The sequence below is a fragment of the Selaginella moellendorffii genome, unplaced genomic scaffold (assembly GCF_000143415.4).
Source record: "Selaginella moellendorffii unplaced genomic scaffold, v1.0 SELMOscaffold_54, whole genome shotgun sequence".
Taxonomy (NCBI): Eukaryota; Viridiplantae; Streptophyta; class Lycopodiopsida; order Selaginellales; family Selaginellaceae; genus Selaginella; species Selaginella moellendorffii.
In genome coordinates this window covers 778,565-796,014 of record NW_003314315.1, presented here as the reverse complement: position 1 = coordinate 796,014, position 17,450 = coordinate 778,565, and the positions used below count along the sequence as shown (strand labels likewise).

General features: G+C 45.5%; 2 protein-coding genes and 1 long non-coding RNA gene across 3 annotated transcripts; 2 read left to right on the top strand and 1 right to left on the bottom strand.

Annotated features, from left to right (window-relative positions):
- Positions 1 to 9,264: 9,264 nt before the first annotated feature.
- LOC9661675 (phospholipase A1-IIdelta) lies at positions 9,265 to 10,843 on the bottom strand. The gene has a single exon (XM_002982491.2). It carries the CDS (start codon positions 10,610 to 10,612, stop codon positions 9,356 to 9,358), a length of 1,257 nt encoding a protein of 418 aa, XP_002982537.1. The 5' UTR covers positions 10,613 to 10,843; the 3' UTR covers positions 9,265 to 9,355.
- A 1,196-nt stretch (positions 10,844 to 12,039) lies between these two features.
- On the top strand, positions 12,040 to 12,743 carry LOC9661287 (28 kDa heat- and acid-stable phosphoprotein). The gene is made up of 3 exons (XM_002982632.2): positions 12,040 to 12,143; positions 12,208 to 12,233; positions 12,316 to 12,743. Exons 1-3 carry the CDS (start codon positions 12,129 to 12,131, stop codon positions 12,662 to 12,664), a joined length of 390 nt encoding a protein of 129 aa, XP_002982678.1. The 5' UTR covers positions 12,040 to 12,128; the 3' UTR covers positions 12,665 to 12,743.
- A 2,349-nt stretch (positions 12,744 to 15,092) lies between these two features.
- On the top strand, positions 15,093 to 15,629 carry LOC112350825. Its single transcript, XR_002993890.1, has 2 exons — positions 15,093 to 15,200; positions 15,251 to 15,629. It is a non-coding gene; the product is annotated as an uncharacterized LOC112350825 (long non-coding RNA).
- Positions 15,630 to 17,450: the final 1,821 nt, after the last annotated feature.

Below are 17,450 nucleotides of genomic sequence, written 5' to 3'. Positions count from 1 at the left end.
GACTCTATCTCGAACTCGGTCCCAAAGTCGGTTTTGGACTCGATCTCAGACTCGGTCCCATCCGATGAACTCTTTATCATTTCAGTCGTGCTTTTGGGGATCTTTTGGCCTACGACACCTTAGGGAATTGGTTCCTTACAACTCCACCACCCATAGAAGAAGTTCGATGCCCATATTGAACATCTCTTTTTAAGCCTACAACTTGTTGACCATGTCTCCGGGGGCATCCCTCCACTTAGTAGTGTGCCTAAGTTAGCCTCCCCGGCCAAGAGCCCATGACTACAGAATACAGGTGTCCCTATACCCCTCACCTCTCCATGCCCTAGTATGGGGTTAGGACTTGATCCCAGCCTTGCTTTATTAGGGGCTTAGGACTCGAACCCAACCTCCGTAGAATACGTCTACGGATTCAATATCTCTGCAGAGAATTGGGCGTAGTTTCCTACACCTAGTCGACCTAGCTAACCCATGCTAATTAGCTTACCTTCGATGTGCCTTTGGGACCCAACATATGCCATTGCTCAACTTCACAAATTGATACTTTAATTGAACTTTGCATAAGTACATAAAGTTTTACCTTGCAAAAATTCCTCCACTAGATCTCACGCGTTCACTAGGTTCTCCTTTAGTTCCCATGTTGCTTCATAGTGTGGAAATCCTTTCCACTTCACATGAAACTCCCTCATCTTGCGTCTTTGTCGCTTGCTCTTGCACGCATTGAGAATGGCCTCGACTTCGTATTCCTCTTCCCCTTGGATAACCTCAGGTAAAGGACTTACTTGGTCCTTGCAAAGCGGATCCTCAAAGTACAACTTGAATAAGTTCACATAGAACATTGGGTGCATCTTCCCCATCTCTCGAGGAAGTTGAAGACGGTAAGCCACTTTACCAATTCGTGCCTCAATCTCGTAAGGCCCTGCAAACTTGCTTAAGGAACACAAGATCAATTAATCTCCAGGAATATATGCATTTTTACCTTTGGGTCAACTTCCGGCTGATCCCACTTGGTAGCCTAAGGTTCTTGGTGTTCAGCCACACCTTCTCCCCAGCTTAGAATTTTACATCCCGGCACTTCTGGTTCGTGTACTTGGTTTGCTTTTGTTGAGCCCATTCCAAGGAATCCCTTACTAGATTCCAAATGTTGAGTCTTTTCGCCGTGCCTCCACTGCGGGTAACTCTTCATGATACTCGACCACGCCGAGTTCCACAGAACCTTCAATAGCTCGCCCATTGATAACTTCCCATGAACTCACCCTGATACTTGAGTGTGGTGAGTTGTTATAACACATTTCTGCAAGTCCCAAATGACTTACCCAATCAGTCTGGTCTCCTGAGATATAGCATCGCAAATAATCCTCCAGCTACCTATTCACCCTTTCTGTTTATCTGTCGCTTGGACCTTCTCAGGGTCCACTTTGAGCCTGTCCTTGCCCACCACATGCTCTAGAAACTTTATCTCTTGTTGAGCAAAGTCACATTTGCTCTCTTTAGCATACAGCTTATGTTCCCTTAGATTCTCAAACACCTTCGTCAAGTGTTCGGCATGCTCCTCTAGTGTCTCACTATAGATCAGGATGTCATCAATATAGACGACCACAAAGTGATCCAGATAGGGTACAAAGATGTGGTTCATCAGCGCCGAAAGTATTGCCAGCGCATTGCATAGCCCAAAGGGCATTACCAGAAACTCAAAGCTCCCATACCTTGTTCAACAAGTTGTCTTCTCAACATTTTCCTCTACTACCCTGATTTAGTAGTATCCTGACCTTAGGTCAATCCTCGAGAAGTATTTTGCATTTCCCAACCTATCGAACAGGTTCTCAATCCTTGGCAAAAGGTACTTATTTTTCTTTGTATACTTGTTGAGCAACCAGTAGTCTATGCACATGCACATAAATCCATCTTTCTTTTTCACAAATAACACTAGTGCCCCATACGGTGACTTGCTCAACCTAACATACCCTTTGTCCACCAACTCTTCTAGTTGGTGCTTGAGCTCTTCGAGTTCTCTTTCGTTCAAACGATAGGGGGGACGAACCACTGCCTTAACACCCTCGACCAGCTCAAACTTATGTTCTATCGGTCGTGTGGGGGGCAATCCCGCTGATAGCTCCTTTAGCATGGTATCTTGGAATTGGTCCAACACCCGCTGAATTACTAAAGGTACTTCTTCCGTTCCCCTCTTTTTGTCACTTTTCACCAAGAGTAAGCATAAAAATGCTGCCTTGGTTCCTTTAGTGAGTTGTCCTCTCGTGAACACTAGGTTTAAATAGAAGTCTTTGGCCTTACATTGCCCTACCTTTAAATCCTAGGCCTCCACCCTGAATCGTTCTCTCCAGGCATTCACCAGTACCACAAGGTTCCTCCCTTGTCCATGCAGGGCTACTACGAATTGATTGAACCAATCCATCCCGAAGATTACGTCAAATCTTACCATGTTCAACACGGTGAAATCCATGTCTACTTTTCATGTCCCTACTTCAACTTTCACTTGTCGAAGTATCTCATTGATGCTTTGGCTACCTTGAACAAACTCTATCGTCCTTAGTTCACCTAGCCATTGCACCGTTAGTCCGACTTGCCAGACTATATCTGCAGCCACAAAATTATCTAAAACACCCATGTCAATAAAAATCTTAACAAAACTACCTCCGAGCTTCCCTCAGAGGGCTAGTAAATGTTGAGAATGACTCTCTACCAAAGTTGCTCCTGTAATGAGTAACTTTGAGCTAGAGATTGGATCACATACCTTAGTTTGGATTTCACACGACTTAATGGCCATATTGGCTCTGGCCTTCTTCGGGTTAAGGACATTCCCTCGAAAAGTGTCCCACTTCACCACAGTTGTAGTATATGTTGTTTCCCACACTACTAGCAAACTTAACCTTCTTATCCATGGGTTTGTCTCTTTTTGCTTGACTCCCCTATGTACTTGCTTGCTAGCCACCAGATTTGCCTTTCCAGAACCCCGAGGACTCATTCTTAGAGAAACCCTTCTTGGATTTCCCTTTGCTATATGTTCCCCTTGGTTTGGCCCTTTTGCTAAACATGAACCCTAACCCCGTTGTGTTCCCCTTTCGTAGGTTATCATTAAAATGCACCTTGATGGCCGCATCCAACACCTCTTTATAGTTAGTCGGGTTCCAATGCATCACCTTGACGCGAGCCCAGGTCTGCAAGCCTGATATAAAGGCATGGAACGCATCCATATCACTCATATCCATGACAAGTATCCTCTTTGCCATAAATCCATTCACATACTCTTGAATGGTTCCAGTTTGCTTCAGCTTACTCAGCTCATTTCTTAGGTGTAGAGTAACATTCGAAGGAATATAAATCACACGGATTCTCACCTTCATCATTTCCCAAGTGGCCACCAGTCCTTTGTTAGCCTCAGTCGTTCTCCACTAAGATCTGGCATTATCTGCCAAGTATGGTTTTGTCTATGGGACCTTCTCTGAGCTTAGTAACTGCAACGCTTAGAAGTAGTCATCCATATTGTAAAACCAATCCTCCACCACCTTATAGTCATTCACCCCCTTGAAGACCGGTGGGGCTTTGGTTTGTACTTGGGAACTACCTGAGGGACTGATTCCACTTTGGTCTATTCGACCTTGTTTGGTTCTGCCTCAGTCCCTGCCGAAAGGTCCGCACCTTCTGCACTGCCAACATCCACAGTCTTTTGCCTTTTCTTTTGTTTCTCGTCGCGCTTTAGCTTGTGTATGAGAGTCTCCAGCAGAGCATTGGTCTGTGCCAATTGTCCTTCTAGAATGTCCAATCGGGCCTTATACGACTGAACCTCACCACCGAACTCCTATTTGGAAGTTTCCTCACTAGAGTCCTCCTCATGCAAGGATTCCTCATCCATAGCCTCTTGTTCGACCGGAGGCTCTAGCTCTAGAGGAGGTGTTGTCTCCGCCTTGGTTCGTTTTTGCCCTGCCTTTGCCATCTCCCAGCAATTTACCTCTGTCCTTTATTAGAACTGAGAAAAAGGCTCTAATACCAAATGTAAGCTCCTGAATTTGGACTTCCCAATCTAGTATTATTCAAACCTAAAGACGCTTAACCCCAAATATCTCAAGACCCTTAACCGATTGGAAAAAGGGGTGCACTCTTGTTCATGGGCTTTTTCCCTTTATATTTGAACCCCATGGATCATCTCTCAAGTCGTTCTTTTTGGTTGTTTATAATCCACCACGCTTCCCTACAAGTTCACGCCCTTGTGAATGGAAGCTGAGAGCCGCATCTCTCTCTCGAGCCTCGCTCTCTTGACACCCTACCCCTCGGGTCGAGCCTAGCAGGAGCAAATTAGACTAGCGAGATGTCAATCAACAGGTGGTGTGATTCCCCTAGCCAACCAACAGAGTCAGACTTAAGACCGCTCCGATACCAAATTGTAAGCGACAAATTTTTCCTTTCCAATTTGTCAGCTTACCTCGTCTATCCGACCAACACTATCTTCGCTTTAGCTAAATTCCCTCACCAAGGTTCCCGCCTATTGTACCAGCTCCTACTTGGTCCTACTTGGTTTCAGCTACTCACTACACGAGCAACAGAGCATTAACCACCCATCCATGGATTCCCAAATCTCTCCCAATCCCCTTCCCGAGTTAGACTAGACTTAAGGTTCAACTACACTCTCTGTAGGCACAAGCAGCCAAGCACACCAAGCCTCTAGGTTCTTAACATCCCTTGGTACAACAAGACTTAATCATGGGACCCTCTAAATCCCAAGCCTTGGGTGCAACACTTGCTTCGGGACACCGGGGTGAAACATTGTGGCTTAACGGCCCGATATGGGTACCTCTACCCCCCCCCACTTCCATCCCAAAGGGAAGGCCCAAGCCTTTAGGAAGGGCAAGGACTAATGAGCCGCAAGGTACTCAAGTGGGGTAGTCAGGAGCACTACAGTCGATTTCCCTTCCGAAAGTGGAAGTTGCTCTTGAGCACTTCCTTGGGTGGCCCCTTCGACACCACCCGAGTCCATGCTCACTCCCACCCAAGGCCCTTTGGCCCCAGTCTTAACCTCAAATCAGTTTGGAAGCACCACTAGAGAGTTCCTTCAAAACTGATTCCTAGACCTCCCTATCCCTACTATACTTTTGGAACCCCCCCCCCCCCCCCCCCCCTAGGAGACACATGCTTTGGGCTTTCACCCCTCGACCTGTATTAGTACTCAGACTCAATCTCGGACTTGATCTTGGAGACCTGACTTCGAACTTGGTCTCAAACTCGACCTCGGACCCAATCTCAGACTCAACCTTAGACTCGGTCTCAGACCCGATTTTGGATCTCAAACTCTGTCTCGAACACAGTCTCGGAGTCTGCCTCAGACTCGATCTCGGACTCTATCTTGAACTCGGTCCTAGAGTCGGACTTGCATTTGATCTCAGACTCAATCCCATCCCTTCAGCTGTGTTTTTAGGGATCCTTTAGCCTACAACACCTTTGGGAGTTGGTTCTTTATATCCCCACCAAATCCCTTTTCTATCCATGGCTATATTTGCCAACCCTACCACTGGGTCAAGGCTCATAAACCTGACCACTAAGTCCCATTGTCCTCTGGGACTTTCTCACCATGTGACCATATCCTTAGTCACTAGACTAGAGGATTGCTCATTTTCCTTTCCATAGTTTGGGATTTTAGAATAACATTTTGGAACACCATGGCCTTACACGAGCCTCAAGAGTACTTTCCACACCTTCTGCTTTTGGGTGCTCTAGCCATGGGGCTAAAGTGAGGTTCCGTTTAGCCACACCAGATATCTAAGTAGGTAATGCCACCCATATTTGGATTGGGAGCATTGACCATTCGATCTCCCAGGGGAATTAGAGCTGGCTCTTAAACACTTCACCAAGCTACCCCACTTGTTTGTCTGTATTCACTCTAGCCTTGGACTTCCCAATGGTTATGACATCATTCAACACCTAGGTCATACTGGCCTTTCCTAGCTAAATTGGCTCCACTGGGTCCAACCCCCACACTCTCCCTACTATACTTTTAGAACCCTTTGCAGTCCCCCCCCCCCCCCCACCCAGGGGATGATTGCTTTGGGCTTTCACCCAAGCAGGGAAGGTTTACTTTCACCTATGGTATATGGAACAACTCATAGAACCACTGATAGGCTAACATTAATCTTGCCAGCTTAAAGCATAACTTCGAATTTGGACACAAGATGAACACCATTGTATTCAAAACATTCAAACTCAGACTCGAATTCGGACTTGAATTCAGACTTGGACTTGAACTCAATCTCGGTCTCGGTCTTGGTCTCGGTTCCATCTCGAACTCCATCTCGGGTCCATATTAGACTCCATCTCAGGTCCATCTCGAACTCCATCTCAATTCCATCTTAGACTCCATCTCAGGTCCATCTCGAACTCCATCTCAGGTCCATCTTTGACTCCATCTCAGGTCCATCTCAGACTCCATCTTGGGTTCATCTCGAACTCCATCTCAGACTCTATCTCGGGTCCATCTCGGACTCCATCTTGTGTCCATCTTGGATCTATATCGAACTTCATCTTGAACTCCATCTCGGGTCCATCTCAAACTCCATTTCTGTTCCATCTCAAACTCCATCTCGGGTCCATCTCAAATTCCATCTCAGACTCTTTCTTGGACTCCATTTTAGACTCCTTCTCAAACACTTCCACATATCATATGTTGGTCCTTTTGTGTCCCTTTTTTAGAGACTCACTTATTACTCACTTTGTGCTCGTTCCTTGAGCACTTTGTTAGGAGTTCCACTCCTGCTTTTGACTTTTTGAGTTGGAGCTTTTAGTCTATATGTGTTACACACATTTGCCTTCTATTTCGACCATTACCACGTGGCACCCTTTTGGCTCCACTTTTGGAGCTCAGGGATTTGTGTCTTACAGCTTGTCATCACAATCTAAAATCCATTTGAGCTTATACACATTATTTTCCCATAAATTTGATTCTTGAACATTCTCTAAAAACCAGATTGCATCATTCATAGCTTGCCAATCAATGTCATAATCATACTCCACATCAACGGGAAATAGTAGAACATCGAGAACAAGATAAATCGTATAATCATATCTCATAGAAGTTAGAGATGGCAACATATCAAGGATGGCCACAATAGCAATATGATCACACTCCACAACACCAAAAGTTCAATTTAACAGAGTAGCATCAATAACCTCAAATGACATACACCTTGATCGATAATAGCATGGCATGGCAAAAGAAGAAAATGCAATAAAGATTAGAAGGAAAAGTAAATCTAAGCATAATGATAACTAGAATTCTAGATCTTGCAAAAAACTAATATAGATCTAAATCTAATAAAGAATGAAGGATAACAAAAAGCACAATCCTGAAAATTAAAACAAAGCACTACCAAAAAGCTTTGCCCTTCAAAGACAATTGTAATACCAATGTGAGTTATTAATTGGGGTTTAGACTTTTCTTTATTAGATAGATTAAATCTTAAATAGACATTCCATATGCTATAGTATTATAATTAACATTTTACTTAGGTAGAGTAATACATGCACATATGTATTTACAGGCCTTATTCTTTAATACAAAAGGTATGGTCCTTAAACTTTCATTTGTAATAACTAAAATCCATGATTCATTTAATAGCATAAGAAGAAAATCTTTGTGAGACTGGAGCTTCATGCTATGACGCTTTCCCAGCACCATTGCTTCTCAGATTTGGCAGAGTCTTTTGTGCATAGGGCTTGCCTTGCTGCAAGCTGAGCATCAAGTGCCATGAGAGCCTCACTGTTTGATCACGTTGGCTCATTCAAGATGAGTTATTTGACCTTCAACAACCTAGAGAAGGAGGAGTTCTTCTACAGTTGGTACTTAGCCATTGCTTCCTTTACTTCTACACTAGCTTCTTCTTCTATTTGTGCTGGTGTTTTAGAAGTTGCCAGAGATAGGTTCATGGTCCCAACTGATGATGTGCTGCTGGCCATAATGCACTAGCTAGACAAGAGATAAGATCCTGGAGAGAACAATAAATCCTTCTTCATGTATATTTTCTCATTGTTCTTTAATTCTTTATGGATTCATGTGTGAACCTCTTTTTCTGGGAGAGCCTCCAGAAATCCAACGTTCTAGAGTTTTGGCTTGTGATGTATGAAAGTTGACTGTATGTTGTCCTCCTCTCAGGTTTTGACAACGATGATATACGATTTGGAGCACCACAAGAAAATATGTGAGAGGGAATGCAACTATGTTGAGGTGTTCGGTGCCTAAATGAACTTAAAGTAAGCTATCAAGCTCTTACATTTTGAGAATGTTAGTAGATCCTTGAGAACAACAAGAGAAAGGAAAGAGAGGCAAAGTGTGGAAAAGGCATACAAGGCCAAAATGGATAACAGGAATAAAAGAAGTTTTCATTCTTGCTGATCATCTCTTTCTGCTCTAATTCACTAGCAATAGACACTTTCAAACGTAAATGGCTTCCAAGAGGCTTGAAAGCCACAATGGTCAGTAGAGCTCTTGGTCGAAGTATCTTGGGGACGAAGAGAGGAAGAAACCAAAGCTCTCATCTGAACTCCCACTCCAGGAATACTTGGAGACGCACTGAGAGTGAAGAAGATGGCTGACTGACTGGAGCATGATGCTCAAGGCTTGACTATTGATTCATATCAGGCTGGAGAGGGACTGAAAGAGCAAACCTAAGCAGCACAGTTACATCCATCGAGCTGTTTCACGATGTTCTTATGGGAGGGGGAAAATAGGTTAGATCAAGAGCTTGTACCTAATGGATTCACTGCATGGTTGCCTTTTGGAGAAGCACCTCCCAAGAAGAAGAATCCAACCTTGAGAATGGTTGGAGGTTTAGTAAAGGAGTGTGGAACTTATATAAAAACCCCTATATAAAAATATCAACGAACTATCCTTTTTATTAAAAATTTCTATTTTTAATATAATTCATACAAAAACTATGAATACATTTTCTTTTTGTTGGTTTTTCTTTTGTTTGTGGTGCTCTCTTGCCTTGTTTTTGTTTTTCTTGTTTTTGTTTTGCACCTCCTTCATAAAGATCTGGAAGTATTTCAGGATAGGATGCTGGTGCCAGCATGATATGAAAAGTTCCAAAGATAAAAAAAACTGTGCAAGACAGTGGTGTGTCGCTTATAAAATACATTTCTGCAAGAATTGTGTGCAGGCGTGAAAAGGAAGAAGAAGACCTCCCAACAAACTCGTAGGAGATATTTTCATCACAGTGAGCAATGGTCATTTTTTATAAAGCCCCTTCACATGGGCTTTGCAAGGAACAGCCAAACACTTCTGATTTTTTATTTCTGAGCATTATTCCAGTTATTGTTGTAGAGCACACCACTGAAAAAACCTCACTTTCTTCTCTCAGTTATACTCGTTGTTGTCCGCACTGATGTTGTACTCCTTGAGTGCCCATCGCCCAGCCTCGTTCACCACAACGTCGGTGTTCTCCACCACCCACCAGTTACCGGGAACTATAGAATCCTTCAAGAGGTTGGACGATTTGTTCACAAGCTCTAAGTGGTGGTACTTGAGCGGCTCCACTTTGTTACCGACGAGATGGCAATGCGCTTGAAGATTGTGGTGATCGAAAGGGTCCGTGGTCGGAAACTTGAGATAGCTCGACTTGGAAGTATCGATGGTGAGCTCTATCCCGACGTGCCTGTATCCCCAGAGCAGCGGTGGCACCTTTGGAACCAGGTCCCAGATGTTGGTCACTCTCAGGATCCGGAGGCCTTCGATCTTCTCGGCAGCGGTCTTGAACTCCTCGTTGCCAACGTAAGGAGAAGCGAAAGGGAAACAAGTGACGGGGATGACTTTCTTCGTGGAAGGATTCACGTTCAACTTCTCATTGGCGATATCATACGCGCAAACAGTCGCCAGTGACGCACCGAGGCTGTGTCCGGTGACAGTGATGCTCATCTCCTCGGCCTTGTACTCGTTGAGGAGCGAGGTCACAGCCGCGGAGATCTGCTCTCTGGCCGACTTCTTCCCGAAACCAAGAGGCTCCTGGGGGTTCTTCCCGGTGTAAGGTGCCAGCCAGCGGTTCGCGATAAGGACCTTCTCCCAGGGAAGCTGAATGTTGGTGAGGCCGGACAGGAACCCTGTGGGAGTAGAAGTCGGAGTTTGGAGCGGTGGAAGGCCGGACTTAGGCTCCGGCTTGCCTATCTGGCCGTGGAACGAGTTAAGTATGTTGCTGGCCCATTCGATGTCCTGCTGCGTGCCTCGAAAGACCACGACGATGTCCCTCCGGCCGAGCCTCCGAGTTTCTTCGTCGTCCGACACGGCAACGTATCCAAACCAAGAAGTGTTTGGGTCCGTGAAGTCGAGGACTGTCTCTACGACTTTGCCCAGCAGAGTCTCGAGATCGGTGGTGCAGTAGAAGAAGTTCCGGATGGTGTAATTGGCCTTGACGTGAAGCTTGTCGAAGAGCTCCGACTTGGCATAGCGCGACAGGCCATTGGCCTTGGAGACGGGGTTCTTGTTGAGCGAGTCGTAGACCACTTGGATGAACTGCGCGTAGCGGATGAGCTCCTGGCACAGGTCCTTGTCCAGAGGCTCCAGCATGCCTTCCCAGTGATCCTGACCTTGGACGGATCGCCACTTCGCAGCTAGAGCCATTCGGGGTAAGCGAAGCTTTCGATCGATTCTAAGGCAACACTCGCTCTCGCTGTAGCTACGCTTTTAAGTATCTAGACAGAGAACTCTTAAAAAGCTTGCGAGCGGCTGCTTTTCTAAGAACTAGCTGAACAAGCTCTCGAGTGACCAAGTATCTAGCTAGACTTTGTAAACTCTCACTCTCCTCCAAGCTAGAAAAGAGAGGACTTGGTTTGAGAAACTCTCTTGCTCGCAGTTTATGTAGCATCAATGAGTCGTCGATGCCAACAGTGGCTGTTTTGTTTGTTAGCTCACACGTTTTTCACGCTTACGCTCTTTTAACATATAATTTAATTTTTTCCAGTCAGAATATCCAATAGAACATCTGGCTGAATTGCTTACGTATTTAAGTATGTGACGTGGGTCTGAAGAACTTGTATTATTACATAGCTGGCAATAAAAATATGTGACATGAGCTGTATAGTTCTAGATAATTGTGTATGAAAAAGGAGTTCCCGTCCAGAATAGGCGAGCCACGGCCTTAACAGGCTGTGGCAAAACTCTTAATGAATAACGTTATTTGAGGATGAGAGGGTTGTTCAGAACCTAGGTGGCAGCTGGGTTCTTGAGAATGACTAGGGAACGGCCTACTGCTAATGGACACGTGGAATAATGCTATTTAAGGATGAGAGGGTTCTCTCCAGAACTGGCAACTGGCAGCTGGGTTCTGGAGAACCTGGCAGTTGTGAGCCATGTTCTCACTGAGAACCTGATTTGATCCGACGGCTGCCAAAGGCTGGATCGACCCAGATTTGTTACAAATATTCTAAACTAAGTATTACTCTATTAATTTGAAAAACAAGGTATTATTGCTTACCTGGCATTTGAACATTTTTCTAGAACCAATAAAGGTATGCCAGGTTCGCTTATGCCGGGTTCCCTGGTACGGGCTCCACCATAGAACACCATAGCCGTACTGTACTAGGTGGGCATCCTGGGGTTCTAAGTTAGGACTGCCATTTGATCCCAGAACAGATAAATAGTTAACTGTTTATGAAGGTCATGGGCATCGGACCTGGTACAAAGTCTTTTGCACTTCTCGGAGGTCATTCTGTTAGACAAGAAAGTTGTCGCCAAGCGCTAAACTGCCCCCATTCCTACCAGCAAGCAAACTGTGTTCACAGATTTACACTACGCAAAGAGATAACCGAGTCCATGCCCAGCGATTGTCCTACCCTCTTTAAAACCATTGCAACATTATGGCCAGCTGCTTGCACCTCCATCGCTCCCCCAAAGCTCTCTCTTCTCCAGTGCTAGAGAAGCACCAGATCTCTCCCCGAATCGAAACTCCACTGGTCCGGTGTGCGAGATACATTCGGTATATATAAGCTAATTTAGCATGCTCAATAGTCTTTGGTCAATAAAAGTCATCTATGCTAGACACGTGGTGTAAACCAGGTGTCGCTTAGCCAACTAGTTCGATCGAACAGCATAAACTTTCGTTGCGGCTCTTTCTTTCTCTGGATCAATCGGTGCGATCATGTCGTCAGGCGAGGTAAGATCCTTTTGATTTGTCTTTGTGTTGTTGTTTGACGACAATCGCGTCTTTGCATACGTAGCGGATTGGAGATCTCAACTCCTCCGAGTGAGTTATCGAGCTCTTGTGTGATCGATGATCTATCAGGGAGAGTGATTCTTTCTCTTGTTTGATCCCTCGTTTAATGCAGGGAGCTGTCCGAGGTTGGAACGCCCCTAGACGCCGCGCAGCAGGCCCTCAAAGAGAAATATGAGCAGGCAGAGAAAGCGAAATCCGGCAGCGCAGGTGACGATGAGGGCGAGGGACGGAGCGGCCTGGACGACGCCAAGGCTATGCTCAAGGACGAATTCGAGGGCGCCAAGAAGGGGCTTTCGGGCAAGCACCATGCCTCGCAGCCAAACGAGGTAGCCCGGGAGCACGACGAGGCGGCTGGGGGGCTCGTCCGATCCGCGCAGGAGAAGCTCGGGAGTGACGAGCAGCGCGCCCCGGATGAATCGCTGGGACAGATTGATCAGGCCAAGCGCCAGATTGCGCGCTAGAAGGCAAGGAATGTCCAAAACGCACAAAGAATATTCTGGGGAAAAAGAATCAATGAAGAGCTTACGAATATTCCTGGTATGGGCAACCTAATAAAATCCCAAGAACCCTAAATATCAGCTATTTGCTACTTATACCATAACTAGTGTATTTATTTTGTAGACTTTACAATAAGTAAATAATTATAACTCCAACGTACATTCAAGTAAATACCCAGTGCAAAAAGAAGTTGAGCTAGGCGTGACCATCCAGGTAAATATCAGATTTGGAATCTCAATCATGTGGAAAATGGGGCAAAATGTTTAGACAGGGCATGGGAGCATCCAGTGTGCCCACACCACCTTGTTCGTGTCGCGGTAAGTGTCCTAGAGCACAAAGTTACAGTCGTGCTGCATCCTCGCCTTGTAGCGGACGCTGGGCGAGACAAGCGTGGCGCTGCGGCCGATGATGGAGCCAACTGCCTCATCGGCTCCCCCGATGATGCTGGATCGAAAGGGCCAGCAGTTCTCTTGAGGCCTAAAACGCAATGAAAAGAATTTTCAAAGAACATGAGCTTCCAGAGTGGAGATTTTGATCAAATTCTTACACACGGAGCATTGCATCGTGGTGAACGACCATTCTCATCTTTGCTCTTCCTCCTAGAATTGAGCCTGAGAGTTTATCAACGAGCTCCGGTTTTTTTGGGGGAAGAACCAAATGAGCATTATGTGCTAATGAAAGAAAGAGATTCCGAACACTGATATTGCTTCCATCATGATCGCAAAAACTGGACATCATAACTTTAAAGCGCTGCAGATAATGCGTCCGTACGAGAATCATTTATATGCACTAAACCTTCATGACCTAAAAAAAAGGTTTCTCGGAAGCGAATCCGGTAAGCAAGAAATATGGCTAGCATCATCCGTCGGAGTGTGCCGCCGTCGTCTCCACCTCGTCGGGCGCCGCCTCCAGCTGCGCACAGGAGCGTGCATCCGCCTCGTCCAGGGCACAGGAGCGCGACACCCCCCAAAACGAGAGTGCCACCTCCAGGTAGCATGCCGCCCCCCAAACCATCGCCAAGGAGGGCGAGAGGAGCTCCGCCACCTCACAGCAGCGCCGACAGTCAGGCACCTCCACCAGCACCAGCAAAGCAACACCATGGAGCAGCAAAGTAGCACAGCCATGGAGGAGCACCACCTCCAAAGCAGGACAGCCATGGAGCACCACCACCTCCACCAACAAGCCATGGAGCAGCAAAGAAGCACCAGCACAGTCCGCCACCAACAAGCCACGGAGCAGCAAAGAAGCACCAGCACAGTCCGCCACCTCCACCAGCAAGCCACGGAGCAGCAAAGCAGCGCCAGCACAGTCCGCCACCAACAAGCCATGGAGCAGCAAAGCAGCACCAGCACAGTCCGCCACCGCCACCAGCAAGCGAGCAGAAAAGCAGCACAGCCACGGAGGAGGAGCAAAGCAGCACCCACCTCCACCAGCAAAGGAGCATACAGGGCCGCCACCTTCTTCTGGGACAACCACTTGGTGGCCAAGGCCCGCTCATGACACGATAACATGGCAACCAGGGTCGCCTGTCTTTCACACGTTTTCATCGCCGCCTCCGCCTGGCCCCTTGTCTATTGCTCCGCCTCTGGGGTCGTCATCATCAACAGCAGCAGCAGCAGCGGCAGCGTTTGCGACACCGGGGCTGCTTGTGGCAGGCATCGTCCTTTTCCTGCTTGCTATGGTGGCCATCATCACCGGCATCTGGATACTCGTGAAGGGAAGAAGAAAGAAGGCGAACGACATCCTGGTGTGCTACGTCGGAAGCAGCCATCTTCCTGGCGGTGGCAGCAGCAGCAGCGGCAGTCAGCGAGAGTATCTCGTTCCCTTGAGCAAGATTGAGGACGCAGAGCTCTGGGACAAGCTCGATTCCTTCGTTCAAGAGAGGAGCAAGCAGCACCTTCGACCGTCGCAGCTAAATGCCAGCACAAAGGTGGCCAGTCAACCGAATCTGTAGCAGCACCATAGATTGGATTCGTCTTGAGAAAAGCCAAAGCTGGCAGTCGCCTTGGAGGCCTCGCAAGTGGAGTGACGACCGCCTGACGCCGCCATTGGGACGAGATCCACCAGCAGCGATCCACGGAGTCGACGAGCACAAGAAGGTGCCAAGAGCTTCTCTCCCGGAGGATCCATTCTTGTCGAGTGCTGCTCGTCGGAGCGGCAATGATCGAAGAGCCCAGGAACAGGCTTTGGATCCAGTGTCTCGTCGTGGCACTGTGTTTGATCCTGGAGATGCTTGTCGAGTGCTGCTCGTCGGAGCGGCAATGATCGAAGAGCCCAGGAACAGGCTTGGATCCAGTGTCTCGTCGTGGCACTGTGTTTGATCCTGGAGATGCTTTCGTTGTTCGGCCCGCATGCTTGAGAGATAGAACAAGTGACTAATGGAGCACTTTTAGGATCCGTGAGGTGGAGAATCTGGAGAAGCCCGTGGTTGAGGCAAATCACTCGGCCAATTCTGGAGGTTCGCATTTGGCTGCTCGTGTACACGACTCAGATGCCAAGGTAAACAGTCTCCATGCCTCGAGTTAAAGTATAACTTCTGCTTGAACTAGCCTTCCACCTCGGAGGTTAAGCTGGAGCTCGACGGAGCTTAGAGCGAAAGGAGGTACGCTTTTCGGTCGTTTTGGACTGATGATACGCTTGAGGTTGCAGGCACAGAATGAAGATTCATGAAACAAATTACTTCGGTTTTTTTAAACCGCAACAGGCACAGGCAGGTCCGTGGTATTGAATCAAAATTATAACAGATGGAGAAGTCTGGAGGCATTTGAATTAGGAGATTATGATTTGCAAGTCTCAAACAAGGCAACAAGACAACAACTTTTCATTAAGACAACAGAGAGATATTGAATTGGGAGATTATATTGCAAGTCTCAAACAAACACTTTGGACATTTAATTTCCTGTTTTTAAAAATATAAACTTTCAATAACATTTCTTATCGTAAGTAGTAGATTATACTAGTCATAGCAGTCAACGTTAGTCACTATTTCTTTACCAGCTTTATAAGCACATCAATGAATTCATTAGAATGAGCTCATTAGAACAGTAATGAGCAGCGTTGACTGATAGTAGTCAGCGTTAGTCCACCCTACTAACGAAAATTCGCAGCTCAAGTCACACCATGATAATCAATCAATCCATCATGGATAATGGATTGGAGGTCTTGAAAGCGAGGCTACTCTCAGCCACATTCTCTGTGAAACAGAGCCTCAAACAAGGCGGAGCTGCACGCTTAGCTTTCCACCCCCCATCTTGAGCTTGCCACTGCTGCTACTCTTGTTCACTCCTTGCGCCTTGGCATTGCTTGCGGGAGGCTGGGCTTTCCATGTTTCCTGGACACTAGCCGTGGTAGCTTTCTTCCACTTCTTCACATCCACCATTGCCTTTTCTTTCTTCTTCTTTTCTTCCTCTGGTGCAACCTCGTCAAGCTCCTCTTCCTCGTCAAGAACAGAAGCACGTGTTCTTGATGTTGTCCTTGCCCTTGATCTTGTTATCTTCCAACTCCTTCAAGTGGAGAAGCTTCTGGCCGCCCGACCCCGTCCTGATGCCTATGAGCAGCTCCAGCAAAGTCCAGGAAAGTTTCAAGTTTCTTGAAGCTATACCAAGTGCTCCTGGAAGTCCCCCTTGAGCCTCACCAGAGGATAGTCAGATTTGCATCTTGGGATGTTGTCAAGCAGAAAATCTTTTCAGTTGGCTCTCATCTTCGCTGGGAAGTTGACAGTAGTACCCTTTGGCAATGGCTGCTCCCTCCAGAGGAGCCTGTGCCATCTCCCTCGAGGCTGTCAAGGAGGCTATCTTTGTTGTGGAAGTGAGTACTATATCTCCTTACTAAAGATGCTCAAGCTTAACCACAACACTAGTTTTCTTTCCATACATGGTTTTTTTTTAGTTTTTATATAGGTTTCAGGTAGCTATTACACAAATTTGCTATGTAGCAACATTTAATTTTCTTAATAGTAGTATTATTCTTACTTATTAATCCAAATGATTATAATTATAAACATATTTATAATTTATAAACACAAGATTAATCATATTGCATATCAACCATTAGATGGGAGAATAAAAAAGAATATACTAAAAAGTGTTTAAGAAAGTTTATAAATTATAAACAAGTTTATAATTATAAATACAAGATTAATCTAAATGAATAACAACCATTAGATGGTAGAATATCTTAGAATATCCAAGGATATTCTAAGTATATTCACTATCATTCCAGTCCCCCTTAAGCAAACCAAAAATGGTATGGTTCCAATAGTGGTATATAAAAGCTAAAAAATATAAGTAACTGAGATAAATTGTTTATACAAAAATATTTGATTATTTTTCTAATTTTAACATTTATTTTCAGATTAATGTTTGGCATAAATATAGTTGATTTTTATAAATGAAAATTTTAAAAAGTTTATTTACTTTTTACCACTTTTTTGTAACAATCTCCCACATATATGGTTTTTCAGCCATATATAACATTGATTCTTTCAAAGCATACTTGTAAAATTGGAATTGAAATAAAAAATTTTAGCACTACCATGATATAGTTATAAAATTAGTTTTCCATGTTGTTTCTAAGTCCTCACTTCATGAATTCATGATAGAAGTAGAAGAGATAAATAGTTCAATTTGCAATATATTTTGGTGTTGAGTTTATAAGCAACATCAGAAAAGTATAGAATATAGAAAGTTATAGGCACTTTATTTGTTTTCCTTTCTTTCATTTATTATTATGTTTACTCCACCAAACATA